At 37.6% G+C, this 12,838-nt stretch overlaps 1 protein-coding gene across 1 annotated transcript in view; it reads left to right on the forward strand.

The window, feature by feature from the left end:
• Window positions 1-5: 5 nt before the first annotated feature.
• pdgfaa (platelet-derived growth factor alpha polypeptide a) overlaps window positions 6-12,838 on the forward strand; it is a 28,230-nt gene continuing 15,397 nt past the window's right edge. The window contains exons 1-2 of the mRNA XM_029428285.1: window positions 6-528; window positions 726-822. Of these exons, the coding sequence (XP_029284145.1) occupies window positions 466-528; window positions 726-822 (160 nt within the window). The 5' untranslated portion in view covers window positions 6-465. The remainder of the gene's footprint in view (window positions 529-725; window positions 823-12,838) is intronic.

Raw genomic sequence — 12,838 nt, forward strand, 5'->3', positions numbered from 1 at the left:
GACCACAGACTGCTGTGAGGCTCAGAGGACTCTTCCGTTTGACTTTGCTCACATCCAGAACTGCTTGTTTCTGGAACATGTCAACGATCGTAAAGTGATGCTCCGCCGCTGCAGGACGCACACGGTTAACGGATTGATGGATGATCTAAATGATGGATATTGTTGGATGTGTGATTTCTTCTGGACATCACCTTGACCTCCATTAGGTTTGATAGTTTGATGCGCGTCCCCCTGCAACTCGGACTGAAGCTTTCTCACCTGCTGTGAACCCGCTCGGCTCTTTAGCATTTCATTCGGGAGTTTAAACATCATTTCAAGTTTTTCGTCGCCCTTTCATTGAGGTGGTGGTGGTGGCCAGTTCTCCCGAGGGATGTTTGCGGGCTCCCGGGATCAGGGAGCGACAGCCCGGCTCCTGCAGTGGACCTTCGCCTCGTCCTGGTGCCTCTGCAGCGGATCCGAGAGGAGATGAGAGCTGCGGTGTTGCACCTCCTCGCCGGCTGCCTCTGCCTATTACGCACCGCTGCTGAGGTTAATATTTAATCGTCCAACAGATTAAGTTCACAATGCGCACAAATGTTTGCTTACTTTTTAAATGACATGCAGCTAGTTGTCTCTGAGTCACTAAGTTTGCATATTAGTGACGCATGCACGATTCTTCTTTGCGCACCAACATGCGCAGCTTTGTGTCTCCATCCGCAATAAACCGAGTGACTTTCTCCCCACAGGAGTCTCCTCTCCCCCGGGAGCTGCTGGAGCGACTCTCCCGCAGCGAGATCCGCAGCATCAGTGACCTCCAGCGGCTGCTCGAGATACACTCCGTAGGTAAAGCTTCATTCTCATACAACTCCAGCTTTAGGGAATATGAGCATAATACTGCACAAACACCAGGTTACCAAGTCATGTGTTACAGGATACACATTTAATAAGTGTGTGTATGTGTGTGTGTGTGTCTCTCTCTCTCTCTCTCTCTCTCTCTCTCTCTCTCTCTCTCTCTCTCTCTCTCTCTCTCTCTCTCTATCTCTCTCTCTCTCTCTATATATATATATATATATGCTCACCTGCTCAGGATCAAATGTATGAACTTCTGGATTCATGACCTGCGGTATAAATGTTGTTTTAGCTTTTAATTTCAAACGTCTGTAGCTGCATCTTCATACAATCCGGACAGAGTTAGTGCAGACAAACATCAGCCAGCACATGTGCAGCCCCCCCCCCCCCCCCCTATCTGGGAGGCATTAGCTGCATCTGGTCCAGTGCACAGTGGGAGGATGCTGTCCTCCTCATTACTGACATGCCTGGCCGGATGTTGCCCGGAGACCTGTGGCCGTCTTCACTCCTCCATGAACTCTGGGGCCGACTTAACCTTTTGCTCATCAGCTGCTGCCAGCGCTCAGCTCGGATCACTCAGGTGTGGATTTGTAAAGTGGTTTGTTTAAAGGGGCATTACACCAACTGTACACTTCCAAATCAGCTCCCTGTTTTTACTTTAGTTCATTCTTTACTTGACTCGGACAGTACATATTAATGTTTTCTGAAAATATGCCAGAAAGACTTATTTTCGTTCCTGAGCAGTTAAAAGCAGCCGTCAACGGAAAGTGTGAAAACAAGTACATCTCAACCGAGAGGTCCGAGTGAAGCTGTCAGCAGCGCAGCAGCCTTTAGTCTTTCAAATGTCTTTAAAAGTCTTTAAATGTCTTTAAAAGTCTTTAAATGTCTTTAAATGTCTTTAAAAGTCTTTAAACGTCTTTAAATGTCTTTAAATGTCTTTAAATGTCTTTAAAAGTCACAAGAAAAACTTCCTAAAAGAAACCCCAAAATTAAAGGGGAAAAAATGTTCTAAACCTCAGGGAGAGACTGAGGAGGGATCCCTCTCCAGGATAAACAACATAGTACAAATACAACATTTGACAGAAATGATGTTGTGTTGAAAAAGAGAAAGTTTGGATGAATCCAGGAAAATGTCAAAAAGGCTTCCCGGTGTCCAGCAGGACCAGGGCAGCAGGCGCAGCCACGATTCATGATCCTGACGTAAACTTTATCAGTGGCAACCTGCCACATGAGAGACAGACACTCTGGGGATGATGCCCTGGATGATGAGTTAGTAACATACATTTACATAAATGCATACAGATAGAGAGGGAGAAGAAGAGAGGGAGGGGAGGAGAGAGGAAGAGAAGGAAGAGAGCAGGGAGGTGTCCCCCGGCAGTCTAAGACTATAGCAGCATAACTAGGGGCTGATCCAGGGCAAACCTGAGCCAGCCCTAACTATAAGCTTTATCAAAAAGGAAAGTCTTTAGCCTGCTCTTAAATGTGGAGAGTGTGTCTGCCTCCCGAACACAAACTGGAAGCTGGTTCCACTGGAGAGGAGCTTGATAGCTGAAGGCTCTGGCTCCCATTGTACTCTTAGAGACTCTAGGAACCACAAGTAACCCTGCAGTCTGGGAGCGCAATGCTCTAGTTGGTTTATAAGGTACTATGAGATCTTTACGATATGCTGGAGCCTGACCATTAATTTCTTTGTAAGTCAGGAGAAGGATTTTGAATTCTATTCTGTATTTTACCGGGAGCCAGTGCAGAGCAGCTAATACAGGAGTAATATGATCCCGTTTCCTTGTTCTTGTCAATACACGTGCCGCTGCATTTTGGATCAACTGAAGAGTCTTAAGAGACTTTTTGGGACAACCTGATAACAATGAGTTGCAGTAATCCAGCCTTGAAGTAACAAATGCATGGACTAGTTTTTCTGCATCATTTTGAGACAGGATGTGTCTTATGTTTGCAATGTTACGTAGATGAAAGAAGGCAGTCCTTGAGATTTGTTTTATGTGGGAGTTAAACGACAGATCTTGATCAAAGATGACGCCAAGATTCCTTACAGTGGTGCTGGAGGCCAAGTTAATGCCATCCAGAGCTTCTATGTCATTAGAAAATGCGTTTCAGAGGCGTTTAGGGCCAAGTATAATAACTTCAGTTTTGTCTGTTTAACATCAAGAAGTTGCTAGACATCCAAGTTGTTATGTCCTTAAGGCTTGAAGTTTAGCCAATTGATTGGTTTCATCTGGTTTAATTGATAGATATAATTGGGTATCATCCGCATAACAATGAAAGTTTATAGAGTGGTTCCTTATAATATTGCCCAAAGGAAGCATATATAAGGTGAATAGAATCGGTCCAAGTACAGAACCCTGCGGAACTCCAAGACTGACTTTGGCTGTCATGGAGGATTTATCGTTAACAAGTACAAATTGAGATCGCTCAGATAAATAGGACTTGAACCAGCTTAGTGCGGTTCCTTTTATGCCAACACAATGTTCCAGTCTCTGTAGTAGAATGTCATGATCAACAGTGTGGAAAGCAGCACTGAGGTCTAACAAGACAAGAACAGAGACAAGTCCTTTGTCTGATGCCATCAGAAGGTCATTGGTAACTTTCACCAGTGCCGTCTCTGTGCTATGATGAACTCTAAATCCAGATTGAAAAACCTCAAATAAACTATTATTATGTAAAAAGTCACATAACTGTTTTGCGACTGCTTTCTCGAGGATCTTAGCGAGAAAGGGAAGGTTAGATATCGGCCTATAGTTGGCTAAAACCTCTGGATCAAGACCAGGCTTTTTAAGAAGTGGTTTTATTAAAGCTACTTTAAAGGATTGTGGTACGTAGCCAGATAATAGAGACAGGTTGATCATATTTAATAACGAGGTGTTAATTAAGGGTAAAACTTCTTTAAACAGTTTAGTTGGAATCGGGTCTAAAAGACAGGTTGATGCTTAGACGATGAGATTGTTGAAGTTAGTTGGTTAAGGTTGATTGGAGTAAAACAGTCGAGATATATTTCAGGAGTTACAGATGTTTTTAAGGTTCCGGAGGTTGAAGTTAAGTCGTTACTGATTGAGGTCAGGAGGAGATTAATTTAGTCTCTAATAATTATAATTTTATGGTTAAAGAAGCTCATGAAGTCGTCACTACTGAGAGATATAGGAACAGAAGGCTCTGTAGAGCTGTGGCTCTCTGTCAGCCTCAGTGCTGAACAGAAGCCTGGGGTTGTTCTTATGTTCTTCTGTTAAGGAAGAGTAATAAGCTGCTCTGCATTACGGAGAGCCTTCTTATACGTTTTAAGATGATCTAACCAGACTAAACGAGATTCTTCCAACTTAGTGGAACGCCATTTACTTTCAAGATTTCTCGACTTTTGTTTTAGTTTGCGGATTTGTAAATTAAGCCGGAGCTTTCTTTTTCTGTTTTATGATCTTCTTCTTTAGAGGAGCGACAGAGTCGAGTTATTCGCAGTGAGGCTGCAGCGCTAACGACAAGATGATTAATTTGGGAGGGACTAAAGTTAGCATTGGAGTCCTCTGTTATATTGATATTGAGTCCTGGTATTGAATCAAGTGCTGATGGAATCACTTCCTTAAATTTAGTCACAGCACTTTCAGATAAACATCGAGCGTAGGATGTTCTGCCTGCTGGCTTGTAGTCCAGTAACAGGACTTCAGAAGTTATTAAAATGGTCTGATAAAAGAGGATTATGTGGACACGCTGATAAACTTTCAATTTCAACACCATATCCCAGAACAAGGTCCAGAGTGTGGTTTAAACATGTACATTCTGACTGAACCCAAGTGAATCTAATATTGAGATAAATGCATTATTAAGGCTCACTATCAACATCCACATGAATATTAAAGTCACCTACAATAATTACTTTATCTGTTTTAAGGACTAAATTTGATAAAAGTTCTGAGAATTCAGATAGAACTTCAGAATACGGACCAGGAGGGCGGTACACAGTAACTAATAAAACTGGCTTTATTGTTTTCCATGTTGGGTTTGAGAGCGTAAGAACAAGGCTTTCAAAAGAGTTATAGTTTAGTTCAGGTTTAGGATTGATCAAGAGGTTTGAGTCAAATATGGCCGCAGCTCCACCTCCTCGGCCAGTACCTCGAGGAATGTGAGTATTAATATGACCAGGTGGAGTGGAGACAAAATAAATCAATCTTATTATCTGATATTAAATCATTTACCAATCCAGCTTTCGTTGATAAAGATCTGATGTTTAAGAGCCCACATTTAATTTTTGATTTAGTTGCACTTTTGCAGCGGTGGTGTTTATTTTAATTAGGTTTTCATGTATAATCTTGTGTATGTGTATATATGTATCCTCTTCTGTTAACCATAGACTTGATTAGTTTCAGTGGTCGTGGGGCAGACACAGTCACTATGGGGATTTGAGTGGGTGACTGCCCGGAAAGAAGCACAGAGAAGTGTGTAAGACTGCAACTCTTTGTCCTGGTCTCAACTCTGGGTTGTCATGGATTAGGTCCACTAATAGACTTTGTAATATTATTGGATATGAGATCTGCTCCAGCCAAAGTAGGATGGATGCCGTCACTCCTAATCAGACCAGGTCTTCCCCAGAAAGTCCGCCAATTGTCTACGAAGCCCACATCATTATCTGGACACCACCGTGAGAGCCAGCGACGGAATGATGACATGCGGCTAAACATGTCATCATTCAAAAGATTTGGCAGAGGACCAGAGAAAACTACGGAGTCCGACATTGTTTTGGCAAATGTACACACCGACTCCACATTAACTGTAGTACACTCCGATTGACGCAATCGCGTGTCATTACCGCCGACGTGAATAACAATCTTACTGTATTTACGTTTAGCCTCAGCCAGCAGTTTCAAATGTGCTTCTATGTCGCCCGCTCTGGCCCCCGGAATGCACGTGACTGTCGTCGCTGGTGTCTCAAAATGAACGTATCTCAAAATTGAGCTATCGATAACCAGAGTTGGCTTCTCAGCTGGTGTGTCACTGAGTGGGGAGAATCTGCAAGCGGTTGGTGGTGAACCGTGGGCTTCTGATGACACTTCTTTCGGACAGTCACCCAGTCTCCCGGCTGCTCGGGCCCCGCCGGGGGACAGCTAACAGGAGATACCACTGATCGGCCCGCACCGGCTATAGGGGGCTTGCTAACAGCTACAGTTGCTAACCACTGACTAACCATGGTGCGGAGCCGCTCATCTATCCCTCTAAAACTCGCCTCCAACCCTGCGTATAAACTACATTTAATACACGTACCATTATCACTAAAGGAGGCAGAGCAATAGCTAAACATGAAACACACCGAGCAGGAGAGAGCAGAAGAGGAAGATGCCATCGCTAGCTGCCGAGCTGCAGCAGCTAACGTTAGCAGAGCCGAACGGAGCGTAAAGAATTGAGGATTTAGCGAGAGTCGCTAAGAGAAGGAGGATAAGGAGAGAGTTGTAAGTGCTTAGGAAGTACAAGTATAGGTTTAGATAGATGACAGGTAATTAGCCGATGTGATCAAGAATATAACAACATTAACTGGGTCAAGCTGGAGCTGCCAAAGTATGCTACCAGCAACACAGAAACATTAACAACCGGAAATGACGCGCTTACCGTAATGTCTTTAAACGTTTTTAAACGTCTTTAAATGTCTTTAAATGTCTCTAAATGTCTTTAAACGTATTTAAACGTCCTTATACATCTTTAAATGTCTTTAAACGTCTTTAAACATCTTTAAAAGTCTTTAAATGTCTTTAAACGTCTCTAAATGTCTTTAAACGTATTTAAACGTCCTTATACATCTTTAAATGTCTTTAAACGTCTTTAAACATCTTTAAAAGTCTTTAAATGTCTTTAAACGTATTTAAACGTCCTTATACGTCGTTAAATGTCTTTAAACGTCTTTAAACGTCTTTAAATGTCTTTAAATGTCTCTAAATGTCTTTAAACGTCTTTAAACGTATTTAAACGTCTTTAAACGTCTTTAAACGTCTTTAAAAGTCTTTAAATGTCTTTAAACGTCTTTAAATGTCTTTAAATGTCTCTAAATGTCTTTAAACGTCTTTAAACGTATTTAAACGTCTTTAAACGTCTTTAAATGTCTTTAAAGGTCTTTAAACGTATTTAAACGTCCTTATACGTCGTTAAATGTCTTTAAACGTCTTTAAACGTCTTTAAATGTCTTTAAATGTCTCTAAATGTCTTTAAACGTCTTTAAACGTATTTAAACGTCTTTAAACGTCTTTAAACGTCGTTAAACGTCGTTAAATGTCTTTAAACGTCTTTAAACGTCTTTAAATGTCTTTAAATGTCTTTAAACGTCTTTAAATGTCTTTAAATGTCTTTAAAAGTCTTTAAATGTCTTTAAATGTCTTTAAAAGTCTTTAAATGTCTTTAAATGTCTTTAAATGTCTTTAAATGTCTTCAAACGTCTTTAAATGTCTGTAAACGTCTTTAAATGTCTTTAAAAGTCTTTAAATGTCTTTAAATGTCTTTAAATGTCTTTAAACGTCTTTAAATGTCTGTAAACGTCTTTAAATGTCTTTAAAAGTCTTTAAATGTCTTTAAATGTCTTTAAACGTCTTTAAACGTCTTTAAATGTCTTTAAATGTCTTTAAAAGTCTTTAAATGTCTTTAAATGTCTTAAACGTCTTTAAATGTCTTTAAATGTCTGTAAACGTCTTTAAATGTCTTTAAATGTCTTTAAACGTCTTTAAATGTCTTTAAATGTCTTTAAAAGTCTTTAAATGTCTTTAAATGTCTTTAAATGTCTTTAAACGTCTTTAAATGTATTTCAATGTCTTTAAAAGTCTTTAAACGTCTTTAAATGTCTTTAAATGTGTTTAAAAGTCTTTAAACGTCTTTAAATGTCTTTAAAAGTCTTTAATCGTCTTTAAATGTCTTTAAATATCTTTAAATGTCTTTAAATGTCTTTAAACGTCTTTAAAATGTCTTTAAACGTCTTTAAATGTCTTTAAATGTCTTTAAATGTCTTTAAACGTCTTTAAATGTCTTTAAACGTCTTTAAAATGTCTTTAAACGTCTTTAAATGTCTTTAAATGTATTTCAATGTCTTTAAAAGTCTTTAAACGTCTTTAAATGTCTTTAAATGTGTTTAAAAGTCTTTAAACGTCTTTAAATGTCTTTAAAAGTCTTTAATCGTCTTTAAATGTCTTTAAATGTCTTCAAAAGTCTTTAAATGTCTCTAAATGTCTTCAAAAGTCTTCAAATGTCTTTAAATATCTTTAAACGTCTTTAAACGTCTTTAAATGTCTTTAAATGTCTTTAAATGTCTTTAAATGTCTTTAAACGTCTTTAAAAGTCTTTAAATGTCTTTCAAAGTCTTTAAATGTCTTTAAATGTCTTTAAGCGTCTTTAAATGTCTTTAAAAGTCTTTAATCGTCTTTAAATGTCTTTAAATGTCTTCAAAAGTCTTTAAATGTCTCTAAATGTCTTCAAAAGTCTTCAAATGTCTTTAAATATCTTTAAACGTCTTTAAACGTCTTTAAATGTCTTTAAATGTCTTTAAATGTCTTTAAATGTCTTTAAACGTCTTTAAAAGTCTTTAAATGTCTTTCAAAGTCTTTAAATGTCTTTAAATGTCTTTAAGCGTCTTTAAACGTCTTTAAATGTCTTTATATGTCTTTAAACGTCTTTAAATGTCTTTTAACGTATTTAAATGTCTTTAAATGTCTTTAAATGTCTTTAAATGTCTTTAAGCGTCTTTAAACGTCTTTAAATGTCTTTATATGTCTTTATATGTCTTTTAACGTATTTTAATGTCTTTAAAAGTCTTTTAACGTATTTTAATGTCTTTAAAAGTCTTTAAATGTCTTTATATGTCTTTAAACGTCTTTAAACGTCTTTTAATGTCTTTAAAAGTCTTTAAATGTCTTTAAAAGTCTTTAAATGTCTTTAAACGTCTTTAAATGTCTTTAAACGTCTTTAAACGTCTTTAAACGTCTTTAAATGTCTTTAAATGTCTTTAAACGTCTTTAAATGTCTTTAAGCGTCTTTAAACGTCTTTAAATGTCTTTATATGTCTTTAAACGTCTTTAAATGTCTTTAAATGTCTTTAAATGTCTTCAAAAGTCTTTAAATGTCTCTAAATGTCTTTAAACGTCTTTAAATGTCTTTATATGTCTTTAAACGTCTTTTAACGTCTTCAAAAGTCTTTAAATGTCTTTAAATGTCTTTAAATGTCTTTTAACGTCTTTAAATGTCTTTAAATGTCTTTAAGCGTCTTTAAACGTCTTTAAATGTCTTTAAATGTCTTTAAATGTCTTTAAATGTCTTTAAACGTCTTTAAAAGTCTTTAAATGTCTTTCAAAGTCTTTAAATGTCTTTAAATGTCTTTAAGCGTCTTTAAATGTCTTTAAAAGTCTTTAATCGTCTTTAAATGTCTTTAAATGTCTTCAAAAGTCTTTAAATGTCTCTAAATGTCTTCAAAAGTCTTCAAATGTCTTTAAATATCTTTAAACGTCTTTAAACGTCTTTAAATGTCTTTAAATGTCTTTAAATGTCTTTAAATGTCTTTAAACGTCTTTAAAAGTCTTTAAATGTCTTTCAAAGTCTTTAAATGTCTTTAAATGTCTTTAAGCGTCTTTAAACGTCTTTAAATGTCTTTATATGTCTTTAAACGTCTTTAAATGTCTTTTAACGTATTTAAATGTCTTTAAATGTCTTTAAATGTCTTTAAATGTCTTTAAGCGTCTTTAAACGTCTTTAAATGTCTTTATATGTCTTTATATGTCTTTTAACGTATTTTAATGTCTTTAAAAGTCTTTTAACGTATTTTAATGTCTTTAAAAGTCTTTAAATGTCTTTATATGTCTTTAAACGTCTTTAAACGTCTTTTAATGTCTTTAAAAGTCTTTAAATGTCTTTAAAAGTCTTTAAATGTCTTTAAACGTCTTTAAATGTCTTTAAACGTCTTTAAACGTCTTTAAACGTCTTTAAATGTCTTTAAATGTCTTTAAACGTCTTTAAATGTCTTTAAGCGTCTTTAAACGTCTTTAAATGTCTTTATATGTCTTTAAACGTCTTTAAATGTCTTTAAATGTCTTTAAATGTCTTCAAAAGTCTTTAAATGTCTCTAAATGTCTTTAAACGTCTTTAAATGTCTTTATATGTCTTTAAACGTCTTTTAACGTCTTCAAAAGTCTTTAAATGTCTTTAAATGTCTTTAAATGTCTTTTAACGTCTTTAAATGTCTTTAAATGTCTTTAAGCGTCTTTAAACGTCTTTAAATGTCTTTATATGTCTTTAAACGTCTTTAAATGTCTTTAAATGTCTTTAAATGTCTTCAAAAGTCTTTAAATGTCTCTAAATGTCTTTAAACGTCTTTAAATGTCTTTAAATGTCTTTAAACGTCTTTAAATGTCTTTAAATGTCTTTAAGCGTCTTTAAACGTCTTTAAATGTCTTTAAACGTCTTTAAATGTCTTTAAATGTCTTTAAGCGTCTTTAAACGTCTTCAAAAGTCTTTAAATGTCTTTAAATGTCTTTAAATGTCTTTAAACGTCTTTAAATGTCTTTAAATGTCTTTAAGCGTCTTTAAACGTCTTTAAATGTCTTTATATGTCTTTAAACGTCTTTAAATGTCTTTAAATGTCTTTAAATGTCTTCAAAAGTCTTTAAATGTCTCTAAATGTCTTTAAACGTCTTTAAATGTCTTTATATGTCTTTAAACGTCTTTTAACGTCTTCAAAAGTCTTTAAATGTCTTTAAATGTCTTTAAATGTCTTTTAATGAGTGAGACTGTGAGGTGAGACTGTGAGGTGAGACTGTGAGGTGAGACTGTGAGGTGAGACTCTGAAGTGAGACTGTGAGGTGAGACTGTGAGGTGAGACTGTGAGGTGAGACTCTGTGAGGTGAGACTGTGAAGTGAGACTGTGAGGTGAGACTCTGAAGTGAGACTGTGAGGTGAGACTGTGAGGTGAGACTGTGAGGTGAGACTGTGAGGTGAGACTCTGAAGTGAGACTGTGAGGTGAGACTGTGAGGTGAGACTCTGTGAGGTGAGACTGTGAGGTGAGGAAGGAGGAATAACTGCGACGCCAAGTTCTTCTTCTGCTCTGAACTTCAAACCTGTGAAAAGTAGTCGATAAATGTTTGAGTGTCTGCTGCTCCGAGCGGTTCCTCCATTAATCCGTCATTGACATGCAAAAAGTGGCTCACTTCATTATGCTGTTGTCATGCTGCCTATTATTGGTCTCAGTGCAGAGCTGCTGAAGGCTGCTGCGCTGCTATGTATAATTCATGATCACATTCCTGCACACACTCTCTCACTCACTGACATAAACACTCTCACAACCACTCACACACACACACACACACTCTCACACACACACACACACACACTCTCTCACACACACACACACACACACACACACACACACACACACACACTCACACACACACACACACACACACACACACACACACACACACACACACACACACGCACACACACACCCATGTACTCATCTACTCCTGTACTCCTGTACCCCTGTACTACTGTACTCCTGTACTCCTGTACCCCTGTACTACTGTACCACTGTACTACTGTACCCCTGTACTACTGTACTCCTGTACTCCTGTACTACTGTACTACTGTACTCATGTACTACTGTACTCCTGTACTCCTGTACCCCTGTACTACTGTACTACTGTACTACTGTACCACTGTACTACTGTACTCCTGTACTACTGTACTACTGTACTCATGTACTACTGTACTACTTTACTCATATACTACTGTACTCATGTACTCCTGTACACCTGTACTCATGTACTACTGTACTACTGTACCCCTATACTCCTGTACTCCTGTACTACTGTACTACGGTACTCATGTACTACTGTACTACTGTACCCCTATACTCCTGTACTCCTGTACTACTGTACTACGGTACTCATGTACTACTGTACTACTTTACTCATATACTACTGTACTCATGTACTCCTGTACACCTGTACTCATGTACTACTGTACTACTGTACCCCTATACTCCTGTACTCCTGTACTACTGTACTACGGTACTCATGTACTACTGTACTACTGTACCCCTATACTCCTGTACTCCTGTACTACTGTACTACGGTACTCATGTACTACTGTACTACTGTGCTCCTGTACTACTGTACTCATGTACTCATGTACTACTGTACACCTGTACTACTGTACCCCTGTACTACTGTATCACTGTACTACTGTACCCTTGTACTCATGTGCTACTGTACTACGGTACTCATGTACTACTGTACTCCTGTACTACTGTACTCATGTACTCATGTACTACTGTACACCTGTACAACTGAACTACGGTACTCCTGTACTACTTTACTCATGTACTACTGTACCCCTATACTACTGTACTCCTGTACTAAGATACTACTTTACTACAGTACTACTGTACTACTGTACTCTACTCATGTACTACTGTACTCCTGTACTCCTGTACCACTGTACTACTGCACTCCTGTACTACTGTACTACTGTACTATGGTACTCCTGTACTACTGTAATCATGTACTACTGTACTACTCTACCCCTGTACTACTGTACCACTGTACTAATGTACCCCTGTACTACTGTATCATTGTACTACTGTACTCCTGTACTAATGTACCCCTGTACTACTGTATCATTGTACTACTGTACCCCTGTACTACTGTACTCCTGTACTACTGTACTCATGTACTCATGTACTACTGTACTACTGTACCCCTGTACTACTGTACTCCTGTACTACTGTACCCATGTACTACTGTACTCCTGTACTCCTGTACTACTGTACTACTGTACTCATATACTACTGTACTCATGTACTCCTGTACACCTGTACTCATCTACTACTGTACTACGGTACTCATGTACTACTGTACTACTGTGCTCCAGTACTACTGTACTCATGTACTCATGTACTACTGTACACCTGTACTACTGTACCCCTGTACTACTGTATCACTGTACTACTGTACCCTTGTACTCATGTGCTACTGTACTACGGTACTCATGTAC

Source organism: Cottoperca gobio, unplaced genomic scaffold (assembly GCF_900634415.1).
Source record: "Cottoperca gobio unplaced genomic scaffold, fCotGob3.1 fCotGob3_64arrow_ctg1, whole genome shotgun sequence".
In the NCBI taxonomy this organism is placed as follows: Eukaryota; Metazoa; Chordata; class Actinopteri; order Perciformes; family Bovichtidae; genus Cottoperca; species Cottoperca gobio.